Source organism: Lathyrus oleraceus, chromosome 3, assembly GCF_024323335.1.
Source record: "Lathyrus oleraceus cultivar Zhongwan6 chromosome 3, CAAS_Psat_ZW6_1.0, whole genome shotgun sequence".
Lineage (NCBI taxonomy): Eukaryota > Viridiplantae > Streptophyta > Magnoliopsida > Fabales > Fabaceae > Lathyrus > Lathyrus oleraceus.
This window is the reverse complement of record NC_066581.1, coordinates 9,172,298-9,194,685: the sequence shown is the minus strand read 5'-3', so window position 1 is coordinate 9,194,685 and position 22,388 is coordinate 9,172,298. Positions and strand designations below refer to the sequence as shown.

Below are 22,388 nucleotides of genomic sequence, written 5' to 3'. Positions count from 1 at the left end.
TACAACGTGATGCCGTTCGGGCTCAAGAACGCTGGCGCTACATACCAACGCATGATGAACAAAGTCTTCAAGGACGAAATAGGGGACATGCTCGAAGTATACATGGACGACATGATCGTCAAATCACACGAGGAGATAACCCATGCTCGACACCTTACGAAGGTATTCGAGCAGGCGAGACAGTGTAAAATGAGGTTCAACCCCGAGAAATGCACGTTCGGAGTCCGGGCAGGCAAGTTCCTCGGTTTCTATCTCACCGAAAGAGGGATCGAGGCCAACCCCGACAAATGCCGGGCATTCTCGGAGTTTCCGACCCCGAAAACCAAAAAATCGATCCAGTCACTCAATGGAGTGCTCGCCTCACTCTCCCGTTTCATCGCCAAGTCCGCCCAGCACGCATTGCCATTCTTCAGACTCCTTCGCAAAGAGGCTACCTTCGACTGGACCGATGAATGCGAGCAAGCGCTACTCCATCTAAAGAAGGTTCTGTCCCGACCCCCGGTCTTATCACGGCCATCAGAAAAGGAAACCCTATACTTATACCTATCCGTGGCGACCGAGGCCGTCAGCGCCGTCCTAATAAGAGAAACCGACGAAGGACAAAAGCCCATCTATTTTACGAGTAAAGCACTCCAAGGTCCCGAGCTCCGATATCAGCAAATCGAAAAGGTCGCCCTGGCCCTCATCAACACAGCGAGGAGACTACGATATTACTTCCTCGCACACACGATAAAGGTGAGGACCGACCAGCCAATCAAACAGCTGCTCGGGCGCCCGGATATGGCCGGGAGGATGCTCAAGTGGTCACTAGAACTCTCCGAATTCGACATACAATACGAAAGTAGGAAAGCCTTGAAAGCTCAGGCGCTGGCCGACTTCGTCGCGGAGATGACCCACTGCCCGACTCCAGCAGAAAGCGCCCACAAATGGACGATCTTCGTCGATGGCGCCTCTAGCACATCAGGCAGCGGGGCCGGGATCATCCTCGAAAATGAAGAAGGGATCCTGATAGAGGTATCGTTAGCGCTAGCGTTCCCAACATCAAACAACCAAGCCGAATACGAAGCCTTCCTCGCAGGCCTGAGGTTAGCCGAGGACCTGGGAGCAAAAGAGGTAAAAATATCCACCGACTCCCAGCTCGTGGCCTCACAAGTGCGAGGAGAATACCAAACCAAGAACGACAACCTCCTCGGGTACTTGTCCCTCGTCAAAGAAAAACTTGATAGATTTGAAAAATGGGAAGTTCAACACATACCCCGCGAGCACAACACACGGGCAGACGTTCTCTCGAAACTAGCCAGCACGAGGAAAAAGGGTGGGAATAAATCAGTAATCCAAGAAATTCTCCCGCGGCCCAGCATCGACAAACTACCGCCTCCACTCGAGGTCAACGCTATTGGAGATGCCCACTGTTGGATGACACCCATCTACAATTACCTCACACGAGACGAACTCCCGGCTGACCCGAAAGAGGCGACCACTGTCAAACGACGCGCATGCTCGTACGTACTCCTCGAAGGCAAACTCTACCGGAGAGGATTCTCCATCCCACTACTCAAATGCGTCGAGGAAGAGAAAGTCCCCGACATACTTGGAGAGATACACCGGGGAATTAACGCTCAACACCTCGGCGGACGATCGCTCGCACGAAAAGCCCTTCGAGCAGGCTACTACTGGCCGACCATGCAAAACGATTCGAAAGAGCACGTCAAAAGATGTGACAAATGCCAACGACATGCCGACATGCACCTCGCACCCCCGAACGACCTCAAATCATTGTCTTCCCCATGGCCCTTCGCGTGGTGGGGCATGGACATCCTCGGACCCTTCGTCACCGGATCATATCAGAATAAATACCTCATCGTCGGGGTGGATTACTTCACCAAATGGATCGAGGCGGAGGCACTGGCTAAAATAACCGCGCAGAACATTCTCCGGTTCTTCAAACGCAACATCCTCGCTCGGTTCGGTATACCCCAGGCACTTGTCACAGACAACGGGACACAATTCACGGACGGAGGATTCCAGGACTTCATCGCCAGCCTGGGCACCACACAGCATTTCACGTCTGTCGAGCATCCGCAGACGAACGGGCAGGCAGAGGCGGCCAACAGGGTAATCTTACGTGGCCTCAAACGCAGACTCGGCGAGGCAAAGAGGGCATGGGTCGAGGAGCTACATAGCGTCCTATGGGCCTACCGCACGACACCACATTCTACCACCGGGGAAACCCCGTTCCGACTAACTTACGGCACCGAGGCAGTCATCCCGGTGGAGATACGGACGCCAACGAGGAGGACAGAGGAGCCCCTAGACGAGGAAATGAACGATGAAACCCTTAGAGCCGAGCTCGACCTAGTCGAGGAGATACGTTCCGAAGCAGCTCTCCGGGAAACAACCCTCAAACAAAAGATAGCACTACGCCATGACGCGAAAGTCATAAAAAGAGAGTTCCAGGTCGGCACCCTGGTCCTCAGAAGAAACCAGAAAAACCCGAGAGAGGGCAAACTGGCGGCCAACTGGGAAGGCCCTTACCGCGTCCGCGACAAAACGAGCAACGGGGCCTATTACCTAGAAAACCTACAAGGAGAACAACTCGCTCGACCATGGAACGCAGAAAAACTTAGACAATATTACAGCTAAATACACCACGGGGAGACGTGGCAGGTACGACCACGCTCTTCGTCCCCAAAACCCCAGGGAGGAACCACGAGACCCGGGAACGATCCGGGGTCACATAACAAACACAACCCTCCCCGACGGTTGGGATCTTGACCAAGGCTCAACGTCGAAGTACCAAGACTGGCAGGGCACCCAGCTCGCGATGGGAGGACCCAAGCCTCGGGACCAGGGTTCGAACAACGGACCCGGGCTTCGATACCCACGGGCACAAAGCCCGACACTTCGTCGGTTCCCTAAACCGAGGAGATTAACAAAGTCGAGCAGAGTACGAATTCATACAAACAAGTATCAGACACAAACGAGCACAATGAATGATAACGAAAATATTCATACATTAAAAACGATAACAGTAGCCGAAGCCAAGTACGCCCGAAGGCCATATTACAACGCCCGAAGGCCAAAATACATAAGGCACGCAGGCCATGATAACTAGAATCAAAGAAAAACAGATAAACTAAGACTCCGCTCGGAGCACCTCTTCATCCTCTTCTTCTTCTTCTTCTTCCCCGCCCAGCTCCTCCTCCACTTCAAACGGGCAGACAATCTCACCATCCCGGACGCAGTAGTTATAGGCCGACCCTGCTGTCACCAACTCAGGGTTCAGAAGCCCGAGCTGCTCGACAGCATTGTCGAAACCCTCTTTGAAGCAGGCCACGAGATCTTGGTTGAGAGTCCGAATATGCCCTAGCAACTCACCGCGCGAACCAAGGGCGCGTTCCTCCTCGGTCTCATCTGCCAGAGGACGGACCTTTCCCTCGAGAGACGCAACCTGAGCCCGTAGGCCAGCGTTGTCCTCGGTCAGCTTCTGATGGTCGGCCACCTGCTCTTCCAAGCTCGCCGTCGCAGCCTTCAACTGGTCCCTCTCCTTCTCCACCTCCTCCAGCTTCCGGCTCAGCCCTTCCTGCAGCTGATGCTCTTCTTTGTAGTCCGACAGATCTTTAGATAATTTTTCCTTCTCTGCCCGGACCTGCAAAAGGGCACCCTCCAGCGAGGCAGTGGAGACCGAAGTGTCGGTCAAAACCATGGCCGTCTCCATCACCCGGATGACAGCAGCAATATCCCTGGCCAGATCTTTTCTCCGAGCAGCAGCATCCTGGTCCAGAATAGCCTTGGCCTCAGGCGCGGGCACAACAATCGACTCCTCGGCCTTGAAGAACGACCGTTCCACATAGCAGGGAGGTAGAAGATAGCTCCCCGGTCCGTTCGGACTTCCTGGAGACGACCTGGTAAGGGCCCCAGCCGGACGCTTCCGTTTATGGAGGGGAGAAGCCGCTGGCGACGGACTGCTATCAGGAATGTTGATCGGGTTAGACCGAGGAGGAGAGGAAGGAATCACGCTCGCCGCCTGCGAGGGACCGACCCCGGCATCGCCAGCAGTCTCCGAGACACGGGCCGCAGTTTTCTTCTTCTTCTTGGGCACCCGGTCAGGAGCGCCGACCTGATTCGCTAGCTTCAGCACCCGATCACGAGCATTGGGCATGGCACCTGCAAATAAATTACACACAAACATTAGCGACCGAAGTCATAAACAGAAATAAAATGCTAAACAAAGTCTGCCTACTCAATAACGCCAGAGCTTCCTCCTCGGTATCACACTCGAGCAGAGCCTTCGTATTGATATAACGCGTCTCGGTGATTAGCTCCCCGGCCTCATCCAGGTAGGGCACGCCCTGTCGATTCGCCCAGAACCCCAAGCTGAAGCTCTGCACGTAATCGACCAGCTTCTTGTACGCGAGCCTATCCTCCTCGCCGAGCATCGCGTACTTGACCCGGTAATGCGCCGTGGAGAGATCGAAATGATCACGCTGCCACCTCAGCGGTATCTTCGACATCAGCGTCTCCTCCCCGTTGGGTTCCCGTTGATAGTAGTATAAAGAGTGAAGGGCAGCCCGGGTAATCGGCATCACCACGTACCACCGGCTTTTGAAATGGCGAACAGAATCCTCGTACGTCTTGAACAGACGCACGGGCTGCTTAAAGGAAACCCAACTGTGGCGACCACGGGAACCGGACCTCTGGAGATGGAAGACGTGGAAGAAGAGAGCCCGGGTGCAACCAATGCCGAGGAACTGGCAAACTAACTCGAATGCCCGCATAAATGCGAGAGCGTTAGGATGTAGTTGGGACGGCGCCAGCCGGAGCCACTTGAAGACCGACATCTGGAAGGAGTTGAAGGGCAGTCTGATCCCCGCCTCACGAAAAGCAAATTCATACATGGTGAACTGCTTCCCCGGGAAATGATGACAAATGCGGTCTTCTTCCTTGGGGGCGCAGCAGTACCAGTTTGGTGGATCCTCCCGGCTTATGGTCTCGACCATAGCGTAAGCAGTGATGGCCTCGTCACAGAAGTCTGATTCCTCCTCCAAGGGCTCGTCCGCAACCCATGAGAAGTCGACCTGCCCGGAAGAGGAGGCGTGTTCGGTACCATCTCGGACACTCCCATCCCCGACAGGCAGACGAGCGATTGTCGCGTCTTCGGTGGAGGACCCAGAATCTTCCTTCCTCGGTCGTAAGCGCCCGGTAGCACCTGAAACGCAGACAGAAAGAGTGAATTCGACGTCATATCAAATCCACCCTTCCACCGCAGGTCAAGTGAAAGGGCGTAGCGGCGACGGACACTAACCGTGCTCAACTCGGTGGCGCGCGCACTCTATGGAGACCGGGCATAAACTTCATACAGCCTATGCAAGTATTGCCCAGCATATGAAGTTTATGCCCGGTACAGTAGGATCCCAACCCTATTTTCTACCATCTAATATACACCTACAGTCCACTACACTGTTCCCAAGTTAAACCTAACCACATTTCTACAACATTATCATGCGTTTGACAGAAAACAACAAGGAAAAAGAATGGGTCACAGTGGAAAATCATACCTGACATAGTTAAGTTGAAAGGGTACGGTGGTGTCCGAGCAGAAGACGGTGGTTCAGATAGGAGGATGGGCGGAGACGGCGGTCCAGACGGTTGAGCAAGCAAACGAGAGAGAAGGTGGAGATCTCCGGTGAACGTATGAGCGAAAAAAGTGGAAGTGAAGTTACTCAACCCCTCTTTTATAGGGCTTGGCACGTGGACCAACACGCTAGGTCATCATTGCCTAGCCTGCCTACGCCGTCTTTGCACACGAAACGAAGCGACCCCACTAATTCTGAGACACGTCTATCAAAGATAAGAAGCTGAAACGACCCGAGCACCTGTCCGTCTCCTCGACTCACCAAGACGCCTCCTCCCCGCGCCATACCCACGTTTACTACAAGGAAGGTGCAGATCAACCGATCACCTCCATCCCCGACATTCCCGAAGAAAGGGTCGGTCATGGATAGGTCTGTTACGACCTCACCTGTCTGACGATCAAGCTTCCCCATCGTCTCGGGGAACCCTTAGTTGAAACATAAGTCGTCTCTCTGGCTCAGAGACTCGACTTGGGGGGCTCCTGTTCTGGACTGGGCCACGACACTTAGCACGGCACGGCCCAATGCTCGCCAAGCCCACGTCCAAACGACCGTATCCAAGCGACCACGAGGACACGTCAGGTGAACGACCGTCCGCCCGGAGAATGTCTCCCCGGCCCCTTAAATACGTGTCGGACAACGAGCGGGTCCTCCTCATATGATCTCCATCCACTCATCGTCAACCCACGCCGCGGGCACCTAAGTTGTGTCGGGCAGAGCCATAACGGCATCTCACTCACCACGTCACCCAACTCCCCTATATTGTCTCCTTAGGGATAGGGGCAGTTGGACCAGGGGGCAGACCTTGGTCTAGGTCTTAACGCTTCTTACGCGTCCCCTGGCAGCTCCTCCTTGGGCCTAGCTAATCCAGCCCATTAGGAGCCTTGGCCCAGCGCTGGGGGCTCAATATAAATACCCCTTTCATGGCAAAGGGGCAGGTATTCTAACTCACACTCTGATAATCTCATTCTGTACCTTTTCTGACTTAAGCGTTGGAGCACCTTGCAGGTACACCCCCCTCTCATTTCATTCTCCGGCCCATTCACCAAGACCTTGGAAGGCCCTCCTGATCAGGTGAGATCAACTACCATCATGGCCGACTGCTTCTTCCGAACGATAAATTGAGAGGTGAACATATCACAAAGGTCCCCCAACGAGTTTATACTCTTGTCTGAGAGAGACTTGTACCATTTCCTGGAAGCTCCTGTGATGGTTGTACTTGTACATAAAATTAATTATAAGTTTATTTTTAAATTATAAGTCATTCGTGAAAGATAACAAATAATTACGTAAAAACTTATGTAGAAATTTAAAGATTCAAAGCATATGAGTAACTCATATATTATTGCAATCAAAGACTATTATTTTAAGTTGAGGGCAGTAAAAAAATTATTTCTAGTTAATATCACACAACTGAAGAAAGGACACAATCCAAGAGATTCCATCAATTATAAATAGGGATTACTTTTTCCACCCTTAAGGATGCTCTCCCACCACCATGAAAATTTCCAAATGCCCTTAGAATTCGAAGATTCATCTCCGGGCGCATATTTTTTACACATCACTCAGCACAAATTGATGAGAAACCCTTATGTTGTTAAAATTTAATCCAGAGATGCATCTCTGTATCAACCCTTAATGTTCTGGAGATGCATTTTGGGAATATATTGTGTTAGTTCAAACCACAAACAACCAGGAACAATCATAGAAAACATAGACAAAATAGTAGAAAAATAACATAAAGTAACATCAAAATAAACATTACATAGATAACCTTTATGTTAACATAAATTTAACATTAAATTCCATTACAAACAGATGGTTCAGGATGTTGCAACATCCTTATAATATCTTTGGTTGATCTTGCAATCGTCGCATCCACTTCAGTTAGACTCTTTGTTGAGTAATGGTAAAATGTAATATATATAATCTTTAAATCCTCATTCGTCTTCAGTTCAATCATGGTGAATGGTATCTTCCTTTTGTTGTCAATCGAGGATGAACAATACTAGAGCTTGACAACTTTTCAATTTTCTGGATATCGTAGGAGAGTATTCAGTTTGGATTTCAGATCGATGAGAGTTATATCCTCGGAGACCCTAAATTGAAGTGGGGGTTTTCAGTCATTGAAATACACAATTGCAATATGGGGATATGTATTCATTCTAATTTTGTAAAGAACATGGAATGAAAAACTTTTATTTATACAAGTTGTAGATCAATTTGGATCTTAGAAACCACATCCTTTCATCAGAATATATTTCGGATATGCATATCCGGACACACCCTATTTTTTTTACAAAATAAGGGTATGCCTGGAGATGTACATCGGTAAAATCCCCTGTTTTCTTTATTTATAATTAAATTGGGTGTGTCCAAATATGCTTATCTGGATCCGCCCAGTACATAACCACTATTGATACAAAACTAGTAAAACATACAGAAACATAAAAATTGGGACATTGTCCAAAATTTACCACCAAATTCTATAATATTAAAGTAGAATAAACATTATGTATGTTGCAAATTGTATCGAGATTATATCATTGACAACATTACATACAAAAAACGAGTTACATTGTTAGATTAAAACTAAAATGTATCAAAATGTGTGTCACTACCTAAATCTATTGGTGGTTCCTCTTTAACTTTTTCTTATTTGATTCCCTTTCAATGTCGCTCAACTTTATAAACTCTTTCATCCTTTCCAGAAAGTGATCATACCAATTTTCAGCATTTTAAGTGAAATGTATCGTCCACTCCGGTGATGTCTTTGGTATAGGACATCCTGATTTCAAGTAAACTTAAAAAATAATGTGTTTTTGAAAGTCGCTCAATACACATGATGTGTCTGAATGGATTTGGAGGTGACCTCTCCAAAGTGGGAAAAAAGTTTTCGAGAAACCATATTATGTTAAATCAAGACACACCCTATCATAAGAACTTGTTATAAGATGTCTCATTTTTTAGAAGCGCATCCATTTTTCAAACAGTGTTGAACCACTAACACAAAGAACAAAATTATTGAGAATTACATCGCAATTTCATTTTGTCTCGTATATCTTTGTGTATGATTCTCTATGCGTTTTTATCTCTTGTATAAGGTGATGGCAGACAAATTGGTGTTCCTCCTCTCCTTTACCGAGCAAACCCAAAATAGCTCAAAAACCACAGTCATCGTCAAGTATGCAAGTATTTTCTTCGACACCACTATGTTTAATGTCATGTCTGAAAGAAGTTTCCTCTCCTCCGTAATAAGGTAAGATACAATTGGATGACTGGCTAGCTTGTCACTTAAGGCATGGTTATATATACTAAACCACATTAAATTTTCATATGTCATCCGCCTTACGGTATCCGAACAATTTAAATGGACACTCTCATTTTCTCGATTCAGTGTCATCTTGTTTTAACTTTCTAATATGTGGTTGGTACGAGTCACTTCTTGCGCATCTCATTGTTACAAATGTTTGTCTTTTACCCGAACCCCAATTTCTCGACCTCCGTGTGAACTCGTTGTAGCATATGTTCACGAACAATAAACTCTTGTTTATTTGTAAATTATTCCCGCACACCTACCTCGACAACAACCAGTCTAATACCTGATTTAACACCATCATTCACTTCTTCTGGTTTAACATCATTCTTCACTTCATCCGATTTAATATTCATCCTCACAATAGCTTTGAGAAATATATTCGGGTGCACTATATCTAATATCTCCAATAACAAAAAAAACATATGTAAAATTCAAACTATAAGACATATTCGAAGATGCATACCCGGACCACACCAAACTTTGCCCGGATATGCTTCTCTGGACTCGACGTTCATATTTTCAGCTCACAAAACACATTAATGCAAGGAATGAAGGATGAAATAAATGAACTTCACCTTAAATCTCAGTTGCTTTTGCTCCATTTGATATGATGAAATACAATAATGATGTTTTGGTATTGAAAAATTGATTGATAATGGAAGAAATTTTTGTATTGAAAGTGAACTTTCATTTTGAAGAAGATCATGCAAGATGATGTTTTATCCAATTTTCCGTTAGACATTTCCGAATATGCATCTCCGAAAATATCAATGAGTTGTTAAGTAAATCAACACATTGAATAAATTCACCATAAATAAGTACAGAGGATATTTCGGTGATACATCTCCGGATACACCATAAATAGTATTTAGAGATGTATCACCGAACAAAAATTTGCTCAAATGGAGTGATTTTCAAAAATTACGAAAACTTGTGTAATTTTTTCTGCATTCGGAGATGCGTCTCCGAATGGAAAAAAAATAGTTTTGTGGGTTTCTAAGATGTGTGGGACCCACCTATAGGGTGTAAAGAGTATTCCTTTATAAATTGGCTGAAAATCAGTTTAGTTTATTCCTCCTATGGAGCTTTCCTAGTACTTTCCTGCGACAAAGGGAGTCATGGCCCATGGAGCTTTGGATTCTTTGCTTCATTGACAAGTGATACCCTTTCTCACTTTTTTGGTCCACTATTACACCTTTCTTCTTCTAGTCACACTTTTGTAAAGAAACAATGATATAAGATTGTTAAAGTACTTACTAAGATGAAAAGTAAAACAATGTCATTTTATTAATCATTAATGATAAATAAAATAACAACCACTCTTATCTTTCACACAATTCCAATCAGAAACTATAACCCAAAATATATCCCAATCAGAAATAGCATGAAAAGCTTCCATGTCTTTATCCCATGATAAAAAAAAAATACATTGTATCTCAATCATTCCACTATGCTAATGACAAATGGTCTAAATCTATTGAAATTGACTAAAATATAAATCAATTGTCTAACAAAACAAACTTACAAGAAGAGGAAGATCTCTCTTCATAAACTCTTATCAGACCTTATACTTTTTTAGGTGGAATTTGGGTTTTCCCCAATAAAAGTAAGTTATTACATCTACTCTATCATATTAATAATAGTAAAACAGTGAAGAATATACAAATAAAGAATAACAATAAATTCTGACAGCAATACAACTATTTTCCAACAAGAGGTTGGTGTTCTGTTCATATCATACTACAAAGATATTTGCCAATCATAGATTTTCACTTCAAAATCTTTCTCTTCTTCTAGCCTCTTCCTGAGATCCTTGGCACGCTGTACATCCTTCGCAAGTAAGAGAGCGAAGCCCCCACCACCAGCGCCAACAAGCTTGTAACCACAACAGTAAGGGCTAGCAAAAGAAAATAAATTGTCGACGAAATCATTGCTGCAGTAAGGATCAAGCTCCTGATGCAATCTCCAAGCTTCCAACATTATTTCGCCGAGTTCATCAATGTCGCAGTTCATCAAAGCTTCTCTCCCAATCCTCGCGAGCTCTACTAGGCGCTTGATACTGGATACAAGAAGGTTATCACGACGAAGATATCTAATTACCACCTTCTGAAGGACCTTCTTTGCAAGTCGAACCTACAAAGCAATACAACAGATGTCACTGTTAATTATAAATTGTTATAGGAAAATATTTCAATGTAGAGTTCTGTCTGCAAGATGCATATTTTTATGTAAATAAACATATACTTACTTGACCAGTGAAAACCACTAGAAGCCGTTGCTGCAACGTGGAAATCAACTGAGGTGAAGCCAACAAGGGAACAACTTGAAGCCGCAACGGAATTCCAGGAAAGCTTGAAGTACATTTGATCCCTGGATACAGACCGCCAATTTGGTCCTGCCACCCACCTCCGGTACCCATGAGTTGTTCCAACACCAAAACAAGTCTAGCAACATTTTCAGTGCTGTCATCCCCATCAATTATCTGGAGAAGCCCTTTCACCACTGCAGCAGCTAAAATACTAGAAGTGCCCAATCCGCTACCGCGTGGAACATTGGCCCATGTCTTGATGTGCATGCCCATATCAACAAGAATATTATCATGAACAATGCCGGTCACAAGTAAGGCACATTTCACTAACCTAAACGGATCATCTACATCAAATGGTGCACATATAGTTTTATAATCCTCAATATAAAACTGCTTGTGTGTGTCATCACTAATTAATACTCCTGTTGTTTGAGTGGTCTCAATGATGGTGCCAAGTGGAAGAGAACCTTCTAAGCTTATTGCCATATTTAGAACACACCCAGCACGCTCGATGCTCCATGGAGGGGTATCACTCCAACCCCCAACAAAATCTACACGGACGGGTAATTCTACTTTAACCTTTCTAGGATGGAAAGGCTGATGAATGTGATCATTATGATGGCTGTTAATCTGATGTTCGTCACAGGAGATGCTACTGGGAGACACTGACAAATGTTCTGCAGGATAAGTAAATTAAGCTTCTGGAAAATCCCTTTTTCTATTTTTTTTAACATGAATTAAGACTTCAGATGCAGTTGTCTATTTATCTAAATATATGAATAGAGAATACGCTATCTACAATTGATGCAATTAAGAGATATGTGACACCAAAAGAGTGGTTGTATATGAGCTTTATTGTGGGTTTTACTTTACCATAGCCAACACTTGTTTTAAGAAAAAAAAATAGAAGCAGACTAAAAGAGTAGGTGATGTACTATAAAAAAAAACATAAGAAAATTGAATGGAAAACTTTGCATGAATTACATAGTCATATCAGGAGAATCTAACCAGTAACCACTCAACATGCCTAGAGGTAATGGATGTGTAAACTGAAATGAAAATAAATAAGATAATCGAGTTAAAAATCCTAGAAAACAAAGATGATAAAGGGTGAAAAAACAGAGGTTGTTTGAGAGAAAGGTTTCGAAAAGCGGGTTTTGGGGAAATACATGGTAGTACTAATGAAGTGTGGATTAAGATTGCTAGAGAAAAAAGATGCTAGAAAAATATAGGATATTGGACCAAAGAGGAAAGGTTATTGGTGATGGGACAATAGTCAACAAAAGGTTATAGTTAAAAGAGTCTTGTAAAACATAATCCTTATGAAAAAGTAAGAATTAATACAAGGTAGCTGAGCGAGATGACAAGTCAGTCAGTAAAGTTTAAACAAAAGCATCTGAAGTTCTCTATACAAGTCTTTAGGCACTTAAGAAGAAGAAGGTATCTATAGAATTGGTCAAACTAGGAAAATTAAAGCAAGAGACTTTAACCAGGTGAGCTGCATTAAGGATAAAGGAAGCAAAATTGTTAATCAAAGGATGCACCTTTAAATCCATATCTTACTGCAGAAGCAGTTTCATCAGCCACTGCATCCCAAACTCTGTGCTCCAACTCACATGCTGTCTTTTCATCGTTGCAAGCTCGAAGGAGATCGACTTGCACCTGGTATGCTCGGCTCTTGGGAAGTATATTAGTGTTTTGCTCCTGAACTTTTGGACACATAGCTAGGAGATCCTTGCATATTTCAACTCCGGAACCCTCTTTTTGAAGAATTTCTGCACATAGTTGAGACAAATTGCGTCCCAGCATGCCATAGGTAACACAAGCTTTAGCAATACCTATCGCTAGATCAGCTTGATGGTTGCTAGAACCTAGGCACATTGTTGAGAAATCAATTGATCTATGCAATTCCTCCAGACTGATGCGCTGAGCAGATTTCCACAAAGAAAGCATGTCTTCAGTTTTTTGTTTAACTAAGCCCATCGACCACATTGCGACCTTAAGCATTTGGGCATAAGGAAGTATGGGGAATATTTTTGAATTCCATAAACACTTCCCGCCAGTGCCTGAGGAACCCCATAAATCACTTTCTTGAATTCCTAAATCATGTAAAACTTTCTTCCAGGGTTTTCCACAAAATGTACCATCTCCAGAAAGTGAACTTTTGGGGTTATCATGAAGGCCACAATATACCAGGACTCGCTCACTCCTTCCAACCAAGGGAACCTCCCAAAGACAATGGCGATCTGGAAGCATGAACTTCATCGAATCCTCAGCGCATGAATAGTCATCTAGGGATATGTTGGCTCCAACCACTATACACAATGAGCCAATATGTATTCCACCAGAAATAGATGAATCATATATGAGAGAATCTTCTCCTACCGATACGCCAGGTGCAATTTTACTGGAAAGAATAATAGCCGATGCTGTAATGTCAGATGCAGTGGTTGCGGGAATAGAACACAAATGTCTTCTACCAACCAGGTCTGAACCAACACCGCTGAGGTGATCTAAAACTTCATTTGAGGTCCCAAAATGCAAGAACAACAAATCATCTGTAAATGAAAAAAAAAATGGAAGAGTCAATTTTGGCACAGAAAGAAATGAGGAATGATATAGATACAGAATAAAATATTGCAATTAGGCTTGACATACAGGCACAGTAGCTGAACATCCTCCGACTCCCCAATTTGTTGACTAGTTCTTCACCTAAAGGACGCTTTCTCAACCACTCATGCTTTGCAGGTACCCAGGCAGCAACCAAATCTTCATATAAGCTCATCTGGATAACCCGGAGCATTTATTATTATGATAAAATAACTTCATTTTTCCACAAGTCAAAATAGCATTAAATGCTTCAGTAGAGAAAAAGGTGCAGACTTCATTAATATATATACATGACCCGATTATAATGATTGTAGTATACAGGTGATTTGAATAGGATTATACATTCATATTAATAAGGTCTTTTATCACATACAAGGTGCTGAACCCATGTAGCTGCAGTAGGACGTGACAGTCACGAAACGGTAAATATTTATTTAAATCTATTAAAACAGAGTGGCATATCACTTTGTCTATTCTCATGCCATGTAATCTAAATTTTGTCATGCCATACATTTTATGTAGTGGCACTTTCCAAGATGTGGCTACTCCTTATTCTGTGCTGCACATGCTCATATTCATCTTCTATTTCAATGTTCCGCCTACTCTAGCCCTTTATGTCCCCCGTTCTATTGTTAATATTTCATCATCTGTTAAAACCATTTTATTGTTGTCTGTTCAGTAAACCCACCCACCACACCTTAAAAAGTGTCACATTTACACTTTTCTCTCTCAAAATAGTTGTACTTTAAAATATCAATGCAATATATATTTTATTTTTCATTAATATACTCTTATTTATTGAACTCCACTCCACTTACCTACTCCATTAACTACAATTAATAAAGGTGTTTTAGGAAATGATATTAGTTTTACCATTAAAATCAACTCAATTAATTATTTTCTTAAAAACCGTGTACAACTCAAATGTGACATTTAATCTGTGAGACGGAGGGAGTAATTTTATGACTTGTGTTTGATCAATTATAATTTATTTGTATTTAACCTGACAAACGATTCAATCATCAACCTCAAAAACTTGTAAAACACAAATTAAGTTCGCTATAAAATATAAAACCAATTGTTCAGACCAACCATACAATACCTCGTTTCTGCTTCTTATGAGGTCTGAAATCATTTCCTGAGAGGAACAAGCAAGGGTAACAAGGTCCAACCACGCCTTACCTCTAACAGCTATTATACCAGTATCAAGTAATGTTCTACCATCGACTAAAACCGCCTTGCTTTGAACCAGCTCATCTACAGTAGGTTTCTGTAATAAATTATCCACTAAACTGAGTGCATAATTTTGATTAGACTGTACTTCAGTTTCCGCTGCAACAATTACTCCATGATTAGAAGCAACGTCAAGGGTGATTGGAACAGTGATGATGCAAGAAGTGTCCTCTGGAAGAGTCATAACAGATGCATCAAAACAAGGAAGAACATCACCAGTCATAGTCAGCATTCCACCTGTAACAACAGTTCAAAGAACCAATTGAATAACGACATTGTCATTAAATTGATGTTTTGTTTTGTCCTATACACAAGAGAAGACATTAAATATGAATGGCCCTATTTGACTAAATAACTTAAATTACACTTTATAGCATGATAAGCACTTATGTATAAGCTATTTTACAACAAAAGATTAAATGGAGTTAAATTATATTTCCTATAATCTATAAGTTATTTCCTAAATGGAGTTAAATTATATTTCCTATAAGCTATAAGTTATTTTTAAAAGGCATCTTGAAGAGCTTACGAACTATTAAACAAAATCCGAGATGAACACTTGACATGACACGGATACGTCACCACTCTTTAATGATTAGCATTGTTTTGACACATACTTAAATCGTTGTAGATGTGTCTGAGACTTGTTCGAGGAATGTCTAAGACATTTCGAAACAGAGAAAAAATTATAATTTTTTAGATTTGTCTAAGATTTCCGACAGTTGTGTGCGAGTGACACACATCGATCCAATGTACGTCAACGCGCCAAAGCAAAAGAAGAAACAATTTTATTTGAGACACTTGTCATACCAATGTCATATCTTACTAGTGTTGTACAAGGACACCGACGCGTGTGGGACACCACCCTAATTCTAGAAATGACTGCTTCAAAAGCTTATGAAAATGATTTATGAATGGCATAGGCTATTTATATATATGCCTTAAGCTATGTTCATAAATTCTCTAAGCAGTTTCACAAGTGATTATGCCACTAGATCAGCTAAAATAAGTAAATCCAAGAAAAAGACAAATTGAATAACAAAAGCATATATAACAACTAACCTTGATCTCCAAAAGCTTGTCTAGCACAAGAAGCAATAGCAAGAATATGATCAAATAGAAGAGGAACAGGCCCATCCGGTTCATCAGAAGCCAAGAAAGGGAGAGGAAGAAACACTTTCCCCATAGGGTTAGCCCAAGGAACTCTTTTCGAATCACCACCAGCGTGAAGCAACAGTACATGCATTTTATCAAGCACATTATCTGCACTAGTGCCATAATGAAGAGCGAGAGCATTTAGAGCATTAAGAGTAGCAGCACCGGAACCAATACGGCAGCCGAGAGGATCAGGAACCGCGAGAGTGAGAGTGGAAGAAGAGATCCGGCCCATACGCTTGGCCCGATTGAGCTGGTAATTGTAGAGATGGGCTTGTTCTGGGCTTGCGGCGGTGAGAATGATTGCATCCCAAGTTGGAACCCTAGATGGATGGCGAACAGACAACCTTAGATGGTACCATGATTTGCGCATTAAGGATGCTAAATCCTCTTTTGTTCTTCTTCTTCTCTCCATCTCCGATAACAGTTACAGTGGACAGTTGAAACTGAATCTAATGACAGTGTCTGTGTCAAGAAAACACAACGACCCAACAAAGACGAAGAAGAAGATCCATGAAATGACACTTTTCCGACCGACAAAATAACTACCATAAATGGGAGAATAAAAAAATCGGAAACAAAAAATGGCTTCGCCCGGACTCGAACCGGAGACCTTCAGTGTGTTAGACTGACGTGATAACCAACTACACCACGAAACCTGTTTGTTACAATCTTTCATCAAATTGTATAAATATTCATTTATCTCTTTTTTGTTTGATGCATGTTATTGTGTACTTTAGTCTATTTTTTGTAATAGGAAAGGTTAGCTATCTGTAAACAAAATAAATAAAGGGTTTATAGCATAAACTTTTGTCATATAAACGTTTTCATATCATAACAAAGAATACAATCATTGGATTTATTTTTTACACAAGTAACCAGACAATCCTGAAATGTACAAAGATATTTGGGGCGTATAATACTGGCTCCAAGTAAATCCCTACATGTCCAGTGGTGATTCTATCTTAATACAACAATAACCTATTTGGATCAACACACTTAGAATATAATATCTATATGATATGATTCTCAATGCAAAGCTACAACATCATGCTGCTGCACAGATGAAAGCAATTTTCTCTGTCAAAAAGTCCCATTTCCTGTCCGAGCTTGAAGTTTGTGACGGTTTTTGTCATGCCAGGGTCAAAGGATCAAGGGAAGATTGAACCTGATGGTTGATGGTTAGTTAACTTAACTTTGCTCCTCAGTACATTTTAATTGAATCAACATTCTTTAGAAATATGAAGATTGATCATGAAGCACATTCAAATGTGCCAATATTCGAGCTGCCAAGGATTTAACGCTACCATTACCCCGCTGAGTTAAGTCAACCAGAGGCATTTGGGCTGAAGCTCCATATTTCTGTTTGAACTCGAATAGCCGGAAAATTCTTTCCAAGGCATTCAGAGACTTTTCTTGCAATCCGGGGGAAGGAGAACCGAGAAATCTTATTATTAACGGTATGACATTTTCATCTGCAAGGACTTTACTACCATTCTGTAGCTTTTCTCCTTCGATTAAAGTTAGAAGAGCGTCTAAAGAAGTCTCGCACACTCCGGGATCAGATTCTCCAAGAGTCTTTGCTAATGGTCCCACTGCATCAGCCTCCAAAAGGCAAAATGATGACTCCACAGTGCATATACCACCATGAACTAAGCATCCCGCTTCTGCTTGAGCTGAGAAGCACCAAAATCCCCTGCGCTTCGGTACTGGAATGCTTAGTTCGTTTGAGCTTTTAGAAAATTGAGTTAGGGACAGTGCTGCTAGCTGTTTTGTTGGAGCAGTTCCACTTTCAAGCAACTGTGTTAAAACAGTTATAATCCCAATTTCGGCCGCACTCTTTTGCCATCCCAAGTTTGTTGGAACTGTAAAACGACATAAGGCACCAACAGAATTCTCTACCAGCTTACTCTTTAGGAGATCTTTGTCCTTCCCTTGTTGGATATAGTTACAAATGATTGGCAGCGCCCCGGCATCCAAAAGCCACTGAGTGATTTGTTGAGTTTTTGGAAGATAAGATATTATTCCCATAGCAGACACAATTTCCTCTTCATCAGATGGAGATTTCAGGATCTGGAGTAAAGTATCAATGCATTTCTGATTCACATGCTCCAGTATGGTGGCTTCATCAGAGCTTTCTACCAGGCAAGAAAACAGCTTCACAGCACTTGCTCGAAGAGTTAGACTTTCATTCTCAAACAACTTGACCAATACTAGAACTGATGGACACTGCAAATATATAAGTAGACTATTTTAGATATTGGCAAATAAATATTTTTTTACTATGCTAAATGCAAGATGTTTACATTTTGTTTCTATCTTTGGTAATGCTAAACAGTTCGATGGATGTGGAAAAACTTAAATGGCGATGCTTAACTATTTTAGACATGCCTGCTTTGACTATATTGAATGCCTACTTATGGAGACTAGTGTTTAAGAAAAAAAAGAATTTCCAACTGTGATATGTACTTTAAGTTCAAGCTAGATGCATACCTCTCTTAGCTTGTTCCTGATATATGAAGCTGAGGGAGACTGACACAATGCATAAAATGTCTGGATAATATATTGTCGCACATCAGGCTGAATGTGGCTAACTAGAGAGAAAAGGTTAAAAACTTCTTCATCGGATTCTAACAATGAAACCGGTGTCTGTGTATCCTGAGAGATTGTAGATTCAGCAAGTTGCATAATTATAGGAGCTACATGTTCACACAAACTTGAGGAAGGAAGGCTGTGCTGGAAAAGAATGCCAAATAATAGGCGCGCTGCACCTTGTCGAATCATTTCGAGTCCATTTTTCTTTAAACTAGATAGATTCTGAAGAGCTTTAAGAGCAACTAATTTCATCTGAACATCAGTATGTGAGACTAAGTGAAGAAGAGGAGCCAGAATACCATTGTCAAACAAGACCTCCTTATTATGGTCTGTTGACTCCATTTCTGCCAACGTTTTGACCATAACCATCTTCACATCATCTGTTCCTGCATAAAAAAAAGTTATATAAAGGCTTGTGCCTCACACCCTCCCTCTGATTTTTTTATAACAGGCATGTGTATTAATTATAGTAACCATTTTGTAAATGACATTGATGCAATTCCTCAAATAATCTATTTAATTAAACGATACTTGAAGCTCGTAAAAACTGTAGATTAGACAAGATGGTTCCTAATTGAAAATTTTAACTGAGATCTATTCTGTAAGGAGTCGCATAAACTCCCTAGTGCAATTAAGGTTTCACCTCATCATCGCATACGTGAATTTCAATATAATAAACACTGCCTATGTAGGAAATTCAGGTGTAAGAAGGTGAAATTAATTTCCAAATCGAAGGTTCAAGATAAACCTGTGGAGAGACGCTGTAATAAATGCTTGAAATAATTTGCCTTTGCCATCTGTATAACATTCTGATCAGAGTATGAAAGCTTCTCCAGTAACTCTGTTGCATCTCTGGCAGCTTGATTGTCCTCACTGCTAGACATAGTCACCAATAGTAGTATGCAACCTTGAACTTTTCCAATGTATTCTCTTAAAAAATCATATTTGGATAGTTCCAATAGTAATTCCACTGCCAATTTCCCTTCCCCCAAACGACGCCCAAGAGAATGGACAATAGACTCGATTGCATTATCAACATTTGCAATTCTTTCCTGAAAAATCAACCGAGTTAGGGTACAATATCTATGAAATTGCACATAGTATTTGCATGTTTAATTAAAATAGAACTAAACGATCATTAAAAAAAAGTTAAGATCACTTAAAGGGTACTAATTAAGTACCTTGGCATCTTCATTATCCTTCACCAGCATGCAAAGGATGCGAAGGACACGGTTCCTTTTATCTCGGTGTTTTTCGGAAAGAATTTGGATAAGAACAGGTATATAATTCTCCAGCACCACCCATTCTCTGTGCTGGTCTTTCTGTTCGCACAAATCTTGAAGAGTTTGCAAACAACTTAATACTCCAACTTCATCTCTGGACTGGATTTTCTCTTTCAGCGAAGCAATTGTAATCATTGTATTTCTATCTTTCCATTCTTCTATTGATTGTTTCAAGGTTTTGTTAGGTCTCAAAACCAATGTGTCTAAAGTAATGGAAGTCAGAGGACACTTTTTGTGTCCTTCCGCAAACCACTTCTCAATTGCACTTCTCTCAAATGTTTGCCCTGATGAAATTTCCACAGGATCAACCATAACATCGCCTGTAATCTGGCAATAAAAGGAATGTAAAGGCTCCAACGGTTGAGTACCCAAAGAATTACGTTTCGCAAAGTACTTGAGTTCCTTTTCCCTAGTTGATGAAGCTGCATCAGACCTTTCCAACAAAGCAATGATTTGATCCATTTGTATGGCTTCGGCCCGATCTTTCTCGTTTTCAATTTCGTTTTTAAACTCTTCAAGCTCTTTTTTTAATTCCGACCGTTCTTTTGTAATCCCAACAGCATCTGCAATGAGATGCAGCAAATTATTTGCATAGGAACGGTCGAAATTCTTTTCCTGTATCCCCGCCTCAATTTTCTCTAAGATCTCCTCTTCCGATACAGCTGCCTTAAACTCAGCTTCCTGCATATTATCACATAACTTTTCAATTTCTTCAACTACTCCAGCCGAAAGACCCGACGTAGCCAAAGGAAGAAGCCCAAGTGCCCTGCTGATCTCACCCGTATTATGTTTCAAGCGCTTCCCAACAGTTCTACAGTTCACCAGAAGATACACCTTGCTCTTCTTGCTACATTCTTGAACAAGTTTCTTCGCGTCTTTGATTTCGCGATTCAGAATCTCAATGGCACGGTTGAATGTCTCAGAATCACTAACCTTTCCCTTCCTCAACTGCTTCAAAATAGGTTCAACTCTCTGCAAGTAATCTGCAAGTTGCTTAAAACTATCCTTCTTCACAAGAACATTGTCAACAGAATACACAAACTCAGCAACCGAATCTATACTTTGAGAAATAGCTTCCAAAGCAGGACCAGAAATCAACGAATCGAGCACCATCCCCTCGTCGCGACACAACTAGTCTAGAAAATAAAACCCCTTCTTCTCCCATGAAACAATAACAACAAATAAAATCGGTACGATAATCACATAAACTCCTTCATGCTTCCATAGCTGTTCCGGTTCAATTTGAAGTACCTAAATCCAGTATGAATAAAAGAAACTCATCAAATCCACATCAAAATTTTCTACACAAGTGAGCTTTAAGTCTACATTTGATGTCTAATCTGTAGTACCAGACATCCCAAACACGACACCGACATTAACACAGCGACACCGGCATGTTAAACACATAAATCACACTAAATTTCAAACAAAATGAGAAAAACATTTCAGCTCCAGCATAAAAAATTAAAATAAAAACCTAAATTCTGATAAACAAAATCAATAGTTGAAGACATTTTGGTTTGACAATTAAACCCCTAAAAACCGTTAAGAAGACTGAAAAACTGAATGCAAGTATGGTAAATTGACTTGACTAAAAGAGAGAGGAAAGAGAGAAGAGAGACCATACCTTGCAATTGAGAGAAGAAGAACAACAAAAAAGTATAATATATATAAATAAAAATGAAAGTGATTGTTATTGAATTGAATTGAATTGAATGGTGTTTGAATGAATATCCAGGAAAGAAGACTCGTTCATAGTCCAAAGTCTACACAATTTGTTTGTCTAAAACGCTGAAACTTTTTTCCACACAAATGTATAGCTGTTCTATTTTTTTTCAATATTTATTTCTATTTTTATTATGTGAAACACATTTTTGTAACAAATCATTATAGTTGTATTTTATTTTGTCAGACAGTTTCATTGTATGTCAGTGTCGCCGTGTTATTTAAATTACATAAAAAAAATTGAGTATCTTACTTATTTCATAAATATTGTGAAATAGTTTTAATATATTACTAATTGTAATTACAATGATGAAATAACTTATTTAAGGGGAGATAAAAAAAAATCTCATGCTCTTTGTTTAATAGACATCGCACTAATATTATGAATATTATTTACATTTAATATTTACACTCTCTTCGTGTTAAATTGATAAATAAATATTAATCATTTTAAGATTGAAAATAAGTTGGTCTAGTGTTTTGGTGAATGGCATTATTGTAAATTTTATTTATATTTTTTTTTTGAG

General features: G+C 41.5%; 2 protein-coding genes and 1 non-coding gene across 4 annotated transcripts; all 3 read right to left on the bottom strand.

The window, feature by feature from the left end:
- Positions 1–10,416: 10,416 nt before the first annotated feature.
- On the bottom strand, positions 10,417–16,917 carry LOC127132088 (bifunctional fucokinase/fucose pyrophosphorylase). The gene is made up of 6 exons (XM_051060955.1): positions 16,166–16,917; positions 14,973–15,340; positions 13,919–14,045; positions 12,805–13,818; positions 11,201–11,937; positions 10,417–11,085 (listed from the first exon to the last, which is right to left on the bottom strand). Exons 1-6 carry the CDS (start codon positions 16,671–16,673, stop codon positions 10,693–10,695), a joined length of 3,147 nt encoding a protein of 1,048 aa, XP_050916912.1. The 5' UTR covers positions 16,674–16,917; the 3' UTR covers positions 10,417–10,692.
- TRNAV-AAC (transfer RNA valine (anticodon AAC)) lies at positions 16,844–16,917 on the bottom strand. Its single transcript has one exon. It is a non-coding gene; the product is annotated as a tRNA-Val (tRNA).
- Positions 16,918–17,052: 135 nt separating this feature from the next.
- LOC127132089 (U-box domain-containing protein 43) lies at positions 17,053–21,949 on the bottom strand. 2 transcript variants are annotated; one of them, XM_051060957.1, is made up of 5 exons: positions 21,764–21,949; positions 20,035–21,387; positions 19,602–19,905; positions 18,752–19,233; positions 17,053–18,487 (listed from the first exon to the last, which is right to left on the bottom strand). In XM_051060957.1, exons 2-5 carry the CDS (start codon positions 21,247–21,249, stop codon positions 17,492–17,494), a joined length of 2,997 nt encoding a protein of 998 aa, XP_050916914.1. In that variant the 5' UTR covers positions 21,250–21,387; positions 21,764–21,949; the 3' UTR covers positions 17,053–17,491. The 2 variants fall into 2 exon arrangements, with proteins under 2 accessions (XP_050916914.1, XP_050916913.1); XM_051060956.1 differs by having other exon boundaries at positions 18,752–19,239; positions 21,764–21,948.
- Between the last annotated feature and the right edge of the window lie 439 nt (positions 21,950–22,388).

Coding starts and splice junctions, on each gene's coding strand:
- LOC127132089 (XM_051060956.1), bottom strand. CDS start 21,249: ATGGTGCTCGATTCGTTGATTTCTGGTCCTGCTTTGGAAGCTATTTCT. Junction 19,906..20,034: donor AGGATAATGAAGATGCCAAG/GTACTTAATTAG, acceptor TTGATTTTTCAG/GAAAGAATTGCAAATGTTGA. Junction 19,240..19,601: donor ATTACAGCGTCTCTCCACAG/GTTTATCTTGAA, acceptor TTTTTTATGCAG/GAACAGATGATGTGAAGATG.
- LOC127132088 (XM_051060955.1), bottom strand. CDS start 16,673: ATGGAGAGAAGAAGAAGAACAAAAGAGGATTTAGCATCCTTAATGCGC. Junction 15,341..16,165: donor ACAAGCTTTTGGAGATCAAG/GTTAGTTGTTAT, acceptor CTGTTGTTACAG/GTGGAATGCTGACTATGACT. Junction 11,086..11,200: donor TAGTGGTTTTCACTGGTCAA/GTAAGTATATGT, acceptor ATTGCTTTGTAG/GTTCGACTTGCAAAGAAGGT.